Source organism: Varanus komodoensis, unplaced genomic scaffold (assembly GCF_004798865.1).
Source record: "Varanus komodoensis strain SLA01 unplaced genomic scaffold, ASM479886v1 scaffold1, whole genome shotgun sequence".
Classification (NCBI taxonomy): domain Eukaryota; kingdom Metazoa; phylum Chordata; class Lepidosauria; order Squamata; family Varanidae; genus Varanus; species Varanus komodoensis.
The window spans coordinates 15,842,026-15,859,088 of record NW_025335268.1 but is presented as its reverse complement, the minus strand read 5'-3'; the positions used below and the strand labels follow the sequence as shown (position 1 = coordinate 15,859,088).

The following is a 17,063-nucleotide window of genomic DNA, read 5'->3' as shown; positions in this document are numbered from 1 at the left end:
TGGAGCAAAAAGCCGCAAGACAGCATATGATTTTTTTTTCTGGTGAAGACATGTGTTTTGTACTTGTTCTCCTTGCACTGCTTTTGCTCACCCAGAAGCTGTGAAGTAGAGCATGGATGATTGCTGAGCAATTGCCTAATTGCTTTCCCCATCTCCCAGACCATGATAACACTGGACTTTTGGCCTCAAGTAAACTTTATTGTGGGAAGAAGATTACAACTGGTGCAGGAAGGGGAGAGAAGAACTGGAGGATGAGAGGCAGCCTTCTTCCCTTCCTATGACTTTCTTCTACTAGATGTCATTGAGCCTTTGTGGAACATCCATAGTTTGTTTGTTCAAAGTGAATCACCGGAAATAGATTCCATACTGTTCGAGTCACAGCAGCCCTCCCTGGTGTGCTTGCAGACCTCATTGCACTCAGTGGCAGGATTTTGAGAAGTGGCTTTTTTTCTTTTTCTTTTTTCTTTTTGTCCTAGGCGCAGAAGGACATCCCGGAAAGTACGGCAGAGCATATGAGGGCCCAGGGGGGCAATTCAAGCTCACCAGGAAGGGAGGCCATCTCCAGCAACGGCAGGAGGTACTGGCAACCACAGTGCTCTTCTGAAGGACGAGCACTGTGTGGGAAGAGAAAAAAGGGGGCAGTGGGAATGTCCAGGCAGAGTCCATGGTGGAAACTGCTTGGTTGCCTAGCGACAAGTCCTGGTGGGTGAGAATCTTGCTCAGGTTCCCTGCAAAGGCTCTGCTCCCTGTAGGTAGATGAGCCTGGGGAGTCCTGGGGGTCTTGGTACTGCCAGGGACTCTCACCCTGACTGGCTATTCAATAAAGTATAATTTGATATCAGCACCAAGCCCAGGCCCTGATGGGTACCTTTTGGGAGTGCCGTATAGAAAAGCAGTGACGCCATGAGGTTGTGCTCCATCACTCAGTGGATTCTAGCTGAGCACAAGTGGAGCCTGCAACAAATACCACAATGTGGAGTGCGTTCCTGTTTGGGATGCTAGCCAGTCAGCTGTGCCCCTATTCAGGATATTCCATTACGATCCATTTCCCCCAGTTATCTTTTTTCCAGCAGCCAGTATTCCATGACCAGTGAGCATGGCACCTCCAGTTTTCCCCTTTTCAAGAAGTGCACTTCTGCAAACTTCGGGTTCCCCAAGTTTGTTGGTACCTCCTCCTCCTCCTTCATAGTTGGTCCCTTTTTAGTTATGTAAAAATCCACACTTATAGAAAGACTTCTCTGTTGGAAGTTGACCCAGGATTGTGGAAGTTGTAGTCCAACATCTCTAGAGGGTGCCAGATGGAGGAAGTCTGCAGTATAGAATGTGAACAAACACTATTACAGAGTTAAAGGCAATCTCAAATAATACGAATGTATTTTCTCCCATCCACACACATGTTCTTTATTTAATATGTAATAGCTGCTTCATAAACGTGCACTTTGTGTGGCAGTTATCAATAGATGAAAAGGCATGCTTGACCTCATCCAAATTCTCTGCTTCCTGTAGGAGGAGGAGGCTTCTGCGGCAAGCAAATACTTTGAAGGATCCACTCCAGCCAGAGGTCCAGCGTCGGGACTTGGGCCAGGTTGCTGGTGGGGTAATGTCACTCTGCGAACTTCATGGGTTTTGCAGGCCCCTCTCAATCTGCAGCCCTTCTGGATTCTCTTCCTGTGGTGGTACCACTAGCTTTCCTTAGGCCACTGGTAGGATTCCATCTGCAGCGAATAAGAGGCCTGGTCCACCTATGCAACAGACGAGACAGTGGAAGCCTGAGATAGGAGATTGAACTATCCCATTTCAGAATGGAAGTGGCGGTCTCACTTCCAAATGCAATTACTGTACCTTGCAAATAAAATATCAGTGCGTAAAGGGGGAAAGCCTATTCCCTGCTGTGCTAGCATTTTGGTTGCCGGGATTTCTCACTTCCCACTCCTGTAATGGAAACATTTGAAAATGAGATTTCCATTCCACAGGCACACTCACCTGTGGTCTGACATTACACTGCTTGTTCATCCAGCTCAAAAAACTGCTGCTTTCTTGCCACTTTACTCTGTTGCATATCTAGAGCAGGCCTTAGGGGGGGACTAGACTAGATATAATAGTGGTAGCTTCTCTGTAAGTGTTCAACTGCCAGTATTCAGGCAAAGGCCTCTCAAAGAGGTTTCCATAGAATACTGAAAGCTTCCATCTCATAGGAAGAGTAGTCTGGGGTCTGATTTAAGACTAAAAGAATTCACAACTACTCCTAAGAGTTCAGGAATAGGGAGCTTCTAAGTCAGACCATCCAGCCTATGGCCTCAGGTGAGCCCCTTGCCTTCTGCAAGGCCTCATCTTCTCCGATGGGGCTGGGGAGCATTCACATGGGGAGAGCACAGGGGGAATGAGCCCCACTGGGGAAACCTTGACACTGTGAGGCAAGTTCTTTGGCCAAAAGAGTTTTGGCACTTGCTTCAGCTAAGGATCTGAAGATGCTTGGGGGCAGCCCCCTCCCGTGCCACTGATGGGGCCACATCCCTGACATCAGCCAGCTCACTACATGGTCTGAGAAGCGTTGTAGGCCCCAAACCTCAAACCATTCCCACTCCCTAAGTTCTCCCTAATTTTTGAACAAGTCTGAATTCTTTCAAAATTCAACTTCTGACTCTCTCTGTACAAAGTAGGATTTTTAAGCACATGCAACTGCTGTCATCACATCTTGTTCTACCTCTCTGAATTATTATATTACTTACGTTTGTTTTAAGATACTTAGACCTTGCCTTTTCTGCTAGGCTTCACGTTGGATAGGAGCATGAGTTATTATTGTAATCCTCCTCATCACCATTTAAAACTATTTAAAATGCATATTTTCATGAAAAAGTGAAGATGCTTTTCAGAGAAGTTGGGGGCATCCCCTGACATTATCCAGCTTCTTGGATTGTTCCATAGGGACACTCCGTTCCCTGGAGCCAAAAGGTTTCTACCTCTGCTTAGGGTGTAACTATAGGGCTGACTGGGGGAAGGCATGCAGTGTGTGCAGGAGAATCACTGCTGCGATCTAATGTTCCTAGTGAAGGAAAATGGGCCTGGGAGGAAACCTCTGCAGGCCAGATAAGAATGTTTCATGCTGGCCAGAAGTTTCCAATCCCTCCTGTAGGCAGACTGGCCATTAAATGGGACAGAAGTTAAAGAAGCTGGGCCAGAAAGCTACCCTCACAAACTACCTGGAATTCAAAAGTAAAATGTTGCAGCAAGTTATTTGTGGCTGTTGGGTTAATGATGCAAATTGTGAGATTCAGGCATCCAGATATTTAAGAAGAATTTAAGTGCTTTTCGGTTGGCCAAGTTCCATTGGGAGGACTCTTACGGGTGGTAGGAGGAAGAAGATGGATGTGGGAAGGCCCATGTGCAGCCAGCTCCCACTTTCTGGTCAAGCTGCCAAAGCCATTCTCTGAATATTTTAAAGTGATTAGCCCATTAATGCTGCAGAAGAAGAGCTCCCTATTCAGGGGAATTACTTCTTCTCCTAGGATATATCTGAGAAAGGAAGAAAAAGGGCAGGAGCTTTGCATTCAGAAGACCCAAGGTTCAGCTCCAGGTAACCAAGTAGGGGAAAGAGCTCAGCCTCAGACCCTGAGGAGCTGTTGTACAACACTATGGATTGCAACATCCACCATTCTCACACAGATGAGTGCTTGATGGGGGTGGTAGTCCCACTGTTACCAGGAGGGTACCAGGTTGGGGAAGGCTGCTGCATTGACCAGACTGGATGAGACAGTCTCATAAGTTCATATGTGAGTTTCATATACCTTAGTGGTGTCTGTATGTTGTGCTTACCCTTTAGGAACTACAGCAGTTGCTGCGTGCTGACCACAGGTGGAGTCCCCAAATGGAGGATGCTCTGGAAGAGCTGGAGGACCTCTGGGCAGAGTTAAAAAGAAGGCACCAAGAGAATGGTGCAGCCCTCAGGGAGATTGACACAGTGAGTAGCAGGCACCACCGAAAGCAGAGTCTTGTTCTCCCCTTCCCTTTCCATGCAGCCCAATTTCCCTCTTTTGGACTGTGACACTGTATGTTTTCCCCCTTCCCGCTGGCAGCCGCCATTGATGTGGGATAGGGGCAGTGAAGTATACAATGTTGTAATGCAAGACAAATTTGCTTGCTGTTGTTGCAAAGCATGGGAGCGGTAGAATGAGGCGTTGGTGCTGGTTCCAAGCGACCCTTGGCAAGAAAATGGGCCCTCCCACGTTGCTGTTGCCACCGCTGCTGCTGCTGCTGCTGCTGCTCTCCTCTTCCTCATCACTGCTACCACTTGCTTGCTTGACAGGCAGGCAGGCAGCCAGTGAGAGAGCCAGCAGTGGTGCCTCCTGCACCTCCTCCTCACCTCCTCCCTTGTCTGGGCCAAACAAGAGGTGGAAAAACACGGTTCTAAAGAGGAGCGACTCCAGGGGACTCTTGTCCATGGGCCCCTGCTAGGGTGCAGGCCCTTGGCAGGTTCCCAGCCATACTCACCATGGGCGCTGGGGTGCTGTGTGTCTCCAGTGACATAGTTCCAGCCATGGTAATAGGCCCAAATGATTCGAAGACCTGGACTTCACTGCCTGTGAATTCTGTCCCTGAGATGAGTTGCGTTCCAATCTGCTAGTGTGTGTGCTCTGAAAGAATGTTTTTAAAAACCCAGATCAGTTTGTTTCTGGTCTATAGTTTCATTTTCTTCCACAATTAGAAACCTGGACCTTGGGATTAGGTGCTTAACTGCTTTCCTCCTGCACAGCCATCACAATTGCCAGAGCAGACCTGTAGCACTCTCTGTCGTGCCAGCCTGTACAAAAACCATCTTGGTCAAGCTGCCTCTTTCTGTTTGTAGGCTCTGCGCCTGGTTGGGGAGCTAGAAGAGGCTGAGTGCTGGCTTGGATCAGTGGTGGGGTTGCTTTCTGAGCCAAGAGCAACAAAGAGCCTTGATGACCTCCGTAGGGACCTGCAGAAGATTGGCACCCTGGAAAACCAGACTGGGGCCTGGAGGATCAAGCTTCGGCAACTGCAGGAAGAAATGCGAATGGAGCCATGCACAGAACACACCACAAGCACCATGATTCAGAGAAAGATGGAACGAGTGAAGGAGAAGTGAGTGCTTTTTGCATGGAAAATGGGCAAGAGCCTGGTCCCTGCAAAAGATAGAAAAAGAGAAACATTTCTTTAAGGATGAATAATTTGGAAGGAATGGCTCTGGGCACCAAGTAAGAGAAGCTGAAGTGGAGAGCCAGGGCAGTTTCAATCAATTTCCCCTCATTGCTGCAATACAGCCTTCTCTGTGTTTTGGATTATAACCCCCCAGCATTCCTGAGCATTGGCCATGCTGGGGCTGGAAGGAACTGAGATCCAAAACATCTGGAGGGCACCAGGTTGGGGAAGGCCACTGGGATGGGCTTCTCTTGCATCACTAAATCAGCTGAGCACATTTCTCCGGGGCTGTGGGATATATTTCTACCTAAATGTCCTGATTTTCTTTCCAGGCTGGTGAGTGTGCAGGAGGCCCTCCAGCGCCGAGCATCAGACATGCGTGATTCCCTGATTTTAACAGAGTTTTTGCAGGATGTGGAGCTGGAAGAGATGCTTAGTCAGAGGAACCTGAAGCAGGTGAGAAAGGAAAAAAAGATGGGCTGTAGAAGAAGGAATGGGAGGGAGTGGAAGAAGAAGTGCAGTCTGAATGCCTGCCTTCCTGTCAGTGTCTTCTTGTCAATATATTGTTGTCTTAATAGCTAGCTTTTGCTTGGACAGTGGGAGAACATGGCACATCCCAGTTCAAAATTAGTCCCAGCGTGCATGCTTCTGGCCGTGCTTCCTTAGCTTCAGGAGACCCAACAGCAGCATTCTGCCCTTGCTTGGGATTCATTGCCTAGCTCAGACCTCAGAAGCGTCAGAGCAATACAACAGTGGAACTAGTTTCCAGGAGAGGTGGTGGGCTCTCCCTCACTAGAGACATTGAAGGCAAAACTGGACAGCCATCTGAGAGGGATGTTATAATTTAGCATCCTCACCAGCAGGGGGTTGGACCTGATGGCCTTCTTGGCTCCTTCCAATTCTACTATCCTATAAATCTATAGAAAATGTGATGGCTGACAATATAAGAACCACTGTGACACATGGTAGCAATCTTAGAGAGGTTCACAGGCAAGAATCTTTCCCTTCAGTAAAAAATGGCTTCCCATATAGCCCTATCCAGGAATTAAGATGCATGCCTGGGGCATTTGCTTTCAATATTATCAGTGTTAAGATACCTGATGAGTAAAGTGTGAGGGATGGAGCCTTTTCTGTAGCGGTGCAGTGATGCTGGTAGGGATTGGGCCTATTCCTACAAAAGAGCCTTTAAAAGATGTAGGAACAGATGCCTGGTCAGAAAAGGAGAAGAGCTTAGAATTTGGAGCTGAAATGCCAAGGCCAGTGGACCCAAGATAAGCCAGGCTCATGCTGAGAATGTCAGTTTCACATACTGTGGGAAGCTTAATGAGAATCCTAATAAGAAGGAGGATGGTGCAAGCATGATTAATCCTAGAGAACGGCATCAGGCAAAGAGGGCAGAACAGCTGAGAAGTAACAGCTGCTCCGTGCAAGGGTTCCTTAAGAAGGGGAATCAGCCCGGAAGACATGCTTTAGTCATTTGAGTTTGGAAGAGGGAGAGTTTGGAATCAACTTCCTGTCATTAAGCCTTTTCTCAAATGGCCAGTATTCTAACTTTGTTTGTTGATTTTGTTACTGACTTCTGCAATTCTCTTAATTTGTATTTTAAAACCAGCCTGGCTTGCCAGTGTCAATGTAACAAAGCCTTTTCATTTGAAAGCCATTTTCTGGCTCTTCTTGGAAGGAGGAAGAAAATATGGTGGCAGCATCAAGAATGCCTGCCCAATCAGCACTAGTGTTTGGGCCCCCTCTTTCTGGCTCCTTTGTTAGAAATTGAAGACATTTTTATTTAATACACTTTTAAAAGTGCAGTTTTCTTGCTGCCAGTTTTAATGTGTAACACATTTTACCCTTGCTAATCTTAGGGTTGTTTGTTTTCTTTACACTGTTGGCTATATTACAGTTCCTTGTTTTTACTTTCAGAAATTGGCCATTCTACTTTTATAATTCTATTGCAAGGTTCTATGATTGTGCTGAATATGCTGGAGGTACATTTAGTAGAATAAATGATCATGACGACAATGATGGGGTGGCTTTAGGAAATCATGGTCCTTCGGTGCCAAATTCCTCCCCAACAACTTGGAATAAAGGCAGCTTCCTCCTAAGATTTCTGTACGAGTGAATAGAGTGGTCTGTGCAGATGTGCACCATTATTATTTCTGTGTGTGTCTTTCTTTAGACAGTATCTAAGCAGCTTGGTTCGGAAGCGCCCTTGCATCTCCTCACTGCACCAAGTGCTCAACAGCTGCGCGATGAGGACATCAGCAGGCCACTGGAGGAACTGCAGGAAGCAGTGCAGATGCTGAATGATGTAGCAAAGGAACGGGAGCGGGCCATGGAGGCAGAGACTAAGTTGGAGACTTTGACGGGTGTTGTGCAGGCCTTGAGAGAGGGAAAGGAAAGCAAGGTAAGGAGGGATTAAAATGTGCCATGTGCTGCAAAGCATCCTAGTGGTTGGAAGGGGAACTGCTGGAGGGACACATAGCCCATTAATTGTTTCATTTTTTTGGTTGGGTCTGTGACCACATAAGAAAGACGGACAGACAGACAGACAGACGGACGGACAATTTTTATACTGCCCTATAGCTGAAGACCTCTAAGCAGTTTACAGCAACACATAAAACAATACAAATGAAATATCTCTTGAGGTGTTGTAGAGCTTCCTGGCATTGCACAAGAAGCCAGGTAGAAGATTTGGTTTCTTTCAAAGAGATGAAATGATTGCCTATTGGAGGGTGGGTCTGCGCCAGCACTGCTGTGGTGCAGCCCAGAGCCTGTGGCTTGGTGTGTCCACTACTGCCTTCCACATGCGGCGAGATTTAAAAGATCTTTAGTGGGATAACACGTAAAATGAGATGCAGATTGCACCAGCTGTTCCCCCTAAACCCTGATACCTTTCAGACAAACTGCTGGTGCAGTGATACGCTGACTTTCATGCTAAGAAACCTGCCTTATGGGTGCAACATTATGCTAATGGGTGGGTTTTATACAGATTTAATAAACAAACAAACATTGGAGATGCAGAGAGCACAGAAGAGTTTGGGGTAGTCCAAGGTGCACACCTTGTAAAAATCGGCTTGGATAGAATGCCGAGGTGAAAGTGTCAACAACTTCCGTCTCAACAAGTCAGAGCAGTACGACAATGGAACCTATTACCTGGAGAGGTTGTGGGCTCTCCCTCACTAGAGACGTTGGAAAAGCATTTGGACAGTCATCTAAACGGGATGCTGTAATTAGTGCAACAGCAGGGGGTTGGACCCGGTGGCCTTCTGACCCCTTCCAACTCTATTACTCAGTGAGTGCTTGTATGTTCAGAATTTGGTAAGGGACTAGATCGCACTCTGTCAAGCAGCCTCGAATCCAGTGAACCACTCCTAAGCACTGCTGCCTTCTTTCTGTTTCCAGCTGGCCTGGGTCACCTCCCGGATGGACGCTTTGAGGGACAAGGCGGAGACCCTGGCTCAGGACATCCTCCAGGCAGAGAGGAGCTTTGCCACAGTGAAGAGCGAGCAGGATCTGCTGGAGATGCAGGGTCTGCTGGAACGGCAGAAGGAGGTGGAGGTGAGTTCCAGAGGGGGCTCTGGCTCCTGCAGGGATGAGGACCGGCTCAGCTTATGCTTCACCCTCTCCCACATCCCCTTTAGCTGTGTCTGCTCACTGTATGCTGCTGCGTTTGACACACGGGTGGTCCTCAAGGCAGTCTGGTCTTGAGCTGATCTCAAGAGGCACACCTGGGCTTTTAACATCGGATTGTTCCTGGTATGCAACCTCAGACTTGCTCAGGCCAGTCTGTCAGACTGTGTCTTCAGAGCAAGTGAGTGTCTGTAGTTGGAATATCCTATTCTGGCACTTACGGGGTCATTAAACTGAGAGTTTGAAGTTGTTCATAGGCCAGAGATCTGGGAGTTATGTGAGCTGCCAATAGCAGGCAACAATTGGACATGATTCAAGAGATGAGTGGTGTGAAATGCTTGTCAAATTTGCGCAGATGTAAGGCTGAAAAACTGGATGTGTAGCAGTGCTAGTGTCAGCTGTTCAAGAGCTCTGTGGGGCATAAGCTTTGTTTGATCACGGCAGTTTTGGGAAGCTAAGGTGAAAAGCTGTTCTTCTGCACAGGCACTGTTGTAAATTGTAGATGGGAAATTGTTGTGCAGATTTAGGTGTGGCCATTGATTCTGAGCTCTTTTCTAAAATGAATAAACATAGATCTGATGCTTGATAAACCTACCCTTTTGTGTGTTTGGTTTCCTAAAACTAGTAGAGAGATCCCTGCTTGCTCTTGAGCAGAGGTAATCATTTCTTCTTGGGAATAAATGACTACCTAGTTTATGCCCATGGAAAGTTTCCCTGATCTGAAACTTGTTTTGTGTTCTGTAGCACGATATGGCTGAGCTGGAAGGGGATATGGAAGAGTTGGAGAGAACAGCTACTCAGCTGAAGGAACACTACCCAGTTCAAATTTCTGATGAGCCCAGGAGGATTCTTGAAAGACTAGAGGCTTGGAAGGACCTGCAAAGGCTGGTGCTGAAAAATGCAGTCCTGGGGCAGCAGACAGTTCGCTTGCAGCAGTTTTTTCAAGACTATTTGGCCATGATGTAAGTCAGTGGCCCCTAGAAGTCTTTTCCTATCACTAAAAGGTTTGGTTGCAAGATACCATGAAATAAGATGCATCTCTTAAAAAGCAGATTAATTTCCCTTCTCAGAGAGCATATTACAGCTTTTTAAAGTTGCATACAGCTCGTATCATATATTAGTATAGTGAGCTTTACTTCTTGTGTGTTCTTTTGTACGTCACCAAAATTGTGCCTTGTCCACTGAAAAGTCATCCAGGAAAAGAGGGCAAGGGGATGACGTGGTGAAGGCCAGAATCTTGAAACAGCCCCTTGGAGAAACTTGGCTATCTTAAAAAAAAAAAAAAAAAAAAAAAACAACTTTCCATCTTCCTCCTAGCCTCTAAAATACTTGATCCCTATTACATGCCTGAGAACTATTTTTTCTACTTGGACAGCAGTCCAGCTAGTTTGAGTCTCAGGACTACTTAACTCCTAATGGAATTCTCACCTTCCCTCCCAACAAAAAAATCTTCCCATAGCTAGAGTGTAGACTATCACACTCACTTGGCAATTAGGCATGTATTATTTTGCTGCATGTCCATCTGCTGGGAAGTTGCAGTTGGCTGCAGATTCCTTGGGTTTGTACTCCTCTAGTTTGTGCAGCAAAATACACTCACAAACACACACAGTTTGTCAAACATAGTGATCTATTCATGGTTTATGCACTAACTTTTACATGGAGAGGCTTTGTGTGTAGTCTTTTTGCCTTGCTGGAAACTTACCACTAACTTTAATTCTTTGAGTGGTCATCTGTGCGTTCACATAACCCAACCTCTATCCCCACTTTGGTGTCAAGAAGACCTTATACAGGCGTGTGTGTTTTTTGGCACCGACTTCAGTACCAGCAGTGAATCTGAGAGAAAAAGTGGGAACCTGCTGCTGGTGAACAAGAGGGATTCCTGCCAAAATTCCTTAGCTATGGAAGCTTCCTGAATTGAAACGCGGCGCAGACAGAGTCGTGTGAATACACAGCTTAGGGATGTGTGAGGCATCTGTTCTGCAGGTGAGAGAGAATCTGTTGGATTCCCTGTTCTCAGCTCCCTGGATGCTGGTTTGCCTTGCTGCAGGTGTGAGTTTGCATTCCTGGCAAGCACGCCTAGCCGAGCTCCATGCAGATGCTGCACAAGCAGCATCCCTCTTTCCCATCACATGCAGCAGCCTTCGTTTGTGCCACACGTGATGCAGAAGAAGGCTGCCAGGAGTGCAGCCTTCATTCCATGAGCTTTTGCAGACTTCCCCTTGGCTCAGCTTGCTTTCCAAGAAAGGGCCAAGCATGAGGGGAAGTCCACAAATGCTAGAGGGATGGATTCGGAAGAGCTTCATTGCAACCCTAGATGGCCACTCAAAGACTGTTGCAGGTGAGCAACCTGGCTTTTTACTAAGATGCCTTTCAATGCTGCCTACAAGGTTTGAAGGAAATGGAAGCCATATCAATAGCCATAGAGAGGCTTGAAACAGGATAAGCTTTCATGCCAGCGTAGAAATCCTAGTTTGGTTATTAACTGAAAATATCCTCCAGTGCATAGATATTATGTGTGGCTTTGTTCGAACAATAAAGGATAAAGCTGGGCACTATCTGAAGAGGTGTTGCCATGATTGTTCTAGTTATATTCATAGCTGCTCCTTTTTTCTTGGTTCTCTAGCTCCTGGACAGAGGATACTCGGGCAAAGATCTTCTCAGAGAGTTTCAGCTCCCATGGTCTATCAGAGGCCCAGTGGGGAGAGCTGGAAAATAACATAGAGACTAAGCTCAAGGAGTTTGAGGAGCTGGCAGCAACAGGATGGGAGTTGGTAGCTGAAGGGCACAACTTGAGTGAGACGGTAAGCATGGAAGGCCATGGTACACAATGTCCTGGTAGCAAGGGGGGCCATATCTGGATTGGTGTTCCACATGTGGGCCCTATCCTTTTGTGTGTTGTCAGTTGCTCCTAAATTACAGCTGCCAGATTACCAGTGTATTTTGGCGGCACAGAGAAGAATTAATAGTGTTTTGTTTTAAAACAAGGCATGTGGAGGGGGGAGGCATTTGTTTTAATGCAAGATTGCATTTTCCCAGGACTTCTGAAGTACAATTTTGCATTAAAGCAAAGCTCACATTTTCAGCACATTTTTGTGCTGTTTCCACTGAAAGACAGCAACAATTCAACACGGGGTGTGTGTGTGTATGTGGGAGGGAGGGAGGGAGGGAGAGAGACTTTAATCAGTGGTGGATTCCAGCAGATTGGAATTGCCACCCCTCCAGACTCTCGAAACTTGCCCACCCAATCCCACAGCATCACAGTTCAGCTACCTGGTATGAACCCAAGTGCGGGACAATTGTTTTGCTAAGTAAATGTGTTTGTTAGGCACGTTACCTCTTCTGAATTAATGGCTCAGAGCAGAGGTGCCAAATAGTCCATCCACATTTCTGAGAATTGATGTAGTGAGAAGCAGGACCAGTCCATCAATTTCCGTGAAACTATTGTGGGTTGAACTCTCCACATGGTGCCGATTCCCCCTTCCCTATTGGCCTTTTGGAGAGATGTGTGTGAAATATCTTTGATTTTGGCCTTTTGTTGGCTTTTATTTGTACTGTTTCTTTCTGGATTTCTTCTCTCACTCTCTCTTGCTATGAATGCATTTTATTCCTATTGCATACTAGAGCACTGGAATACTCATGATTTGTTGTTGTTGTTAGTTGCGAAGTCATGTCCGACCCATCGCGACCCCATGGACAACATTCCTCCAGGCCCTCCTGTCCTTCACCATCTCCCAGAGTCCACTTAAGCTCACACCAACTGCTTCAGTGACTCCATCTAGCCACCTCATCCTCTGCCGTCCCCTTCTTCTTTTGCCATCTATTGTTCCCAGCATTAGGCTCTTCTCCAGGGAGTCCTTCCTTCTCATTAGGTGGCCAAAGTATTTGAGTTTCATCTTCAGTATCTGGCCTTCTAAAGAGCAGTCAGGGTTGATCTCCTCTAGAACTGACCGGTTTGATCACCTTGCAGTCCACGGGACTTGCAGGAATCTTCTCCAGCACCACAATTCAAATGCCTCAATTTTTCAGCACTCAGCCTTCCCTATGGTCCAACTTTCACAGCCATACATTGCAACTGGAAAAACCATGGCCTTGACTATATGCACTTTTGTTGGCAGGGTGATGTCTCTGCTTTTTAGTATGCTGTCTAGATTTACCATAGCTTTCCTTCCCAGGAGCAAGTGTCTTTTAATTTCTTGGCTGCAGTCCCCATCTGCAGTGATCTTGGAGCCCAGGAAAATAAAATCTGTCACTAACTCATGATTTAGAAGAGGCCATAGTTGGCCAGGACAAGAGGCAGGGGCACAAGCTGGCTCCAGTGGTAAAGAGGAAGAATTACCCTTAAGCACATCAAAGCCCATATCTAGAAGAAAAAGGAAAGAATGTAATAAATATCATAATGCAGCATCCCTGCTTCTTCTTACTTTCTGACTTTCATTCTGCCCTTAGATAAAGGAACGAATGGAGGAGCTGCAGAGCATGCTGGGATGGGTGATGGTACGGTGGCGAGCACAGAGTTCCCAGAAGGATGCTGGCAGCGAGGATAATGGCAGGGGGTCCAACAGAAGCACCACGAACTTGCCCAAGAACTGCCATGTTAGTATGCAGGTGCTGAGTGGCCTTCCGAGAACGAGGAACAGAGCGTGCAAACTCTCCTGCTATTGTCTTAGTTTTGTTGCTGTGGTAACAGCCATCTCTGAATTACAGAAGGAATGCTGATAAACTTTAAAAAGTTGCTAATCGTATGCACTGTAAGGTCCATAAAAAGCATAGGCGCCCCAGCTTGTCACTGAAAACATCATCTGTCCTTCAAGCTAGCTCATAGCGTATACAGATCTAACCACTCTGTACTCAGAGTTCACACACACAGATCATAGTGACTGACACTCATATAACAGATCTATTCTTTTCAACACCATATGTTACATTCACCCAATAGAAATCTGTGTTCTGGCTCCTAGATTCATTCTGTACAGAAGATAAATTTGAGCATGATGGCCGCACCCAGATGTAATGCTGAGCCATGGTTCAGCACTAGGCGCACGAGCAGAAAGGAGCCTGTGCGAAGCGCCAGTATATCCCCACTGCAGTACAAAGTGCTTTGGAGTGGCTTGGTCCTGAGCATACAACTAAAATTCATGGGGTTTGCCTAACAGGAGAAGCCATGGTGAAATCTTACTGTTGCGGGTCTCTTGTGCCATATGGACCCAGTTCTGGAGTTTCTGCATGGTAGGATTAATTTTCTGAACGCACAGAGAGAATCGGTGCTCTGTCTTCTGATCCTAAGAAATTGCATGCATGCATGTGCACACAGATATGAAATAACACAGGTACCTGCATTTTGGGGCTTTCCCTGGGGGTGTGGCCATGTGGATTATCATGGTAAGTGCCTGCAGTTTCAAATGTAACACAAAACGACTGATGACGGCAGCCTGAGCCACAGAAATCTAGCAGGTGAAGCTATAAATGCATGTTAAGCTTTCCCATAAGGTCAGGGCAATTTTTTAGTTGTCTGAATCAGTCTTTGAATCAGTCTTTGAGTAGATCCCAGTTTAGGGGAAGCACTAGACGAAAGAAAGAATGAAGGCACGTTATCACTGCAGCTCTGTTTTTTACTGTATTTTCCTACTCCCCAGATGCAAGTAGCTCCTGAAACTGGTGTGTCAAAGAAAGATGGTATCCTGAGTGCCAGTTTGTCTGAAGGGCATCCTGTTGCTCTAGGCTCCCTCCAGAATGGTTTGGCAACAGAGCAAGAGAGTGGATCGGTCTCTACTGCAATCCTGTCTACCCTCGATGTTCTCCCAAAACAGAAGTGGCGCCTGGAAGAATCGGAAAACCGTGTGCCCTTTGAGATGGACATGCCCAAGGAGACTCTAGTGCTTGAACCCTCAGAGACCCCAGTGCTGTTGGTGCCACAGCCAGGCCCAAGCAGCCTGGGTGGCACCGTGAACTTGATCTTGAGCCTTGGGAAGAAAGCGGGGAGAGAGGTTCTGGGGAGCCAGGTGGGAGCATCACCAGCAATGGGACAGGAGGCTGTGCACAAGGTAAGGCACAACTACCGTCTGGCTGTAGCATGGGTATAGCTGTGTATCGTCCTCACTATAATAAACAGATTTTCCCTAGAGCAGTGGTAGGGATTGTGTTGGGAGTTGTTAGACTGCAACTCCCATCAGCCTTTGCCAGCATGGCTAACAGTGTTGGATTTTGGGAGGTGCGGTCCAGCAACATCTGGGGGGCATGTATTCCCCATCCTTGCTGTAGATGAACAGGAGGCAAGATTTTCTGTAAGAGTGATCCAAGGGAATTCCAAACTGTTCAGGCAGCAGGACTGTAGTGAGAAGTAGTAGGGTTTTGTCAAGCTTCCTGGCTATGGCTGACGAGTGGAGAACTTGAAAGTTCCCAGCTGCATAGGGGGAAGCTCTTGGACACTCTGGATCAAGGAGACCAGAAGCCTGCTCATGTAAACAGTGGCAGTGTTTACCTGAAGCACATGCTCAAAATTCCAGCACATCTTCCAAGCAGCTCCAGTGCCTTCTTTTAGCACATCCTCTTTCTGTGTCAGGAACTGCCTTTCTTTACCTCCATCCTTTTCCTCCTGGCTGTTTAGGTCATCCTTGCTATTCCATCACTTTTCTGTTTTTGTCTCTTTCTTTTCAAAAATCCAGTACCCTGAAACTAAATCCTCAGCCTGTAAAACTTTCTGGAAGCGTTGCCAGGGGCTTCTAGGAAATACTTTGGGTAGTTTAAAGAGAAAGAAAAGGCCACCCCACCGGGCCAAAGAGGTAAAATTGCTGCAGGAGTGTGGAGTGTGATGCACAGGGATGCATGCTCAGCGGAATGGCTGCATGGTGCAAGGAACCCTTGACTAACCCATACTAGCCGCATTCCAAAGGCAGCTCCTAAATCCACTGCACAGCCATCTCCCAGGTGCTGGAGGTGAGGTCAGGTGCTTTTCCATTATCCCCAGGACAGCAGGGTAGGAAAGCACGAATAATCGGAATATACACTGCAACTTCCAGTGTGGTGTAGTGGTTAAGAGTGCAGATCTGGGACTCAGGCAATCTAGGTTCTAGTCCCCACTCAGCCGTGGAGCCATCTGAGTGACTTTGGGCCAGACTCTCAGCCCAACCTATCTCACAGGGTTGTTTTGGGGATAAGAGTAAGAGCAGCAGAATGATGTAAGCTGCTTTTCGTTCTTTAAAAAAGAAAAAAGCCAGATATAAATCTAATAAATTAATAAACTTTCATCTGAGCTCCTGACATGTCCTTAGTAAAGTCCTTATTGAATTCTCTAGGGTGAACCACAGAGTTGCCACACACAGTATCAAACCAGAACAGAGAATTTCCTCCAGCAGCTTGTCCTGTCATAGTTTCTAAGCAGAGAGAAGCTGCAGCTGCAGAAATTCCTGCTTTTGCACAGCTCTTAAAAGCACAGAGGCTTACTGCCAGCTTCCCAGACTGCCAGACCTGGGCTTTAATATGCATCCAATGCAGCAGGATGTGGAGTGGTGTTCTCCGACACAAGCAATCAGAATCTACTGCAGTGAAGGAAAACAGAAAAGGAGTTTAAGGCATACATGATGCTGAGGGTGGTTACTAGTTTGATACTGAGCTCCTTTTTGAACTTTCCTTTGAAGGAACTGAGAGCTAGGAATGTACTCCAGCACTATAGACGGTTTGAACTAAGTTTGCTGCAGGAAATGGCGTACAGGACCATCTGTCTTTCTATCAATTACTTTGAATTATTCCCATAGCAAGGATGGTTTGGGGATAAGATCAATTATGAGAATACAGAACTATAATATATCTCTTTACTGTCAAGTATCTTTGTAACCATTCTCATATTAGCAATCATAATTTAAAGTCTTTATTTATTAATTATATTTGTATCCTGCTTTTTCTTCCCCAAGCTGGCCTGTTCCTCTTCCAAGGTAGCTCAAATGGCCATTTCATCCTCAAAACCCTTTGAGGTGGGCTAGGCTGAGAGTCAATGAAACTTCATGGCTGAGAGGGGGAAAGAACCTGGATCTCCCTAGTCCCACTGCAAAACTCTAATCGTGCCACCGCGCTTGAGGCAGATGGGCCAGAGGGAAAGGAAGCGGGAATTTTGCTGCTACAACTGAAGCATGTTCTAGTGCAGAGACTGGGCAGCATGTATCCCTCTAGATGTTTATGCGTGTAAGTGCTATGCTGATTAGGGCTGATGGGAGTTGTAGTGCAACAACTTCTGGACAGCCACAAGTTGCTCATTCCTCCAAAACAAGGCCTCTGAGACTGAG

At 46.7% G+C, this 17,063-nt stretch overlaps 1 protein-coding gene across 3 annotated transcripts in view; it reads left to right on the top strand.

Annotated features, from left to right (window-relative positions):
• LOC123030759 overlaps positions 1 to 17,063 on the top strand; it is a 55,780-nt gene that overhangs the window by 24,531 nt on the left and 14,186 nt on the right. The window contains exons 12-23 of one of the 3 annotated variants that reach the window (XM_044445050.1): positions 477 to 577; positions 1,507 to 1,561; positions 3,821 to 3,958; positions 4,844 to 5,100; positions 5,490 to 5,613; positions 7,334 to 7,561; positions 8,560 to 8,715; positions 9,532 to 9,749; positions 11,411 to 11,588; positions 13,234 to 13,380; positions 14,421 to 14,828; positions 15,450 to 15,566. In XM_044445050.1, coding sequence (XP_044300985.1) covers positions 477 to 577; positions 1,507 to 1,561; positions 3,821 to 3,958; positions 4,844 to 5,100; positions 5,490 to 5,613; positions 7,334 to 7,561; positions 8,560 to 8,715; positions 9,532 to 9,749; positions 11,411 to 11,588; positions 13,234 to 13,380; positions 14,421 to 14,828; positions 15,450 to 15,566 — 2,127 coding nt within the window. Of the gene's footprint in view, positions 1 to 476; positions 578 to 1,506; positions 1,598 to 3,820; positions 3,959 to 4,843; positions 5,101 to 5,489; positions 5,614 to 7,333; positions 7,562 to 8,559; positions 8,716 to 9,531; positions 9,750 to 11,410; positions 11,589 to 13,233; positions 13,381 to 14,420; positions 14,829 to 15,449; positions 15,567 to 17,063 lie in introns of all 3 variants that reach the window. The other 2 variants (XM_044444960.1, XM_044445135.1) reach the window with 2 other exon arrangements.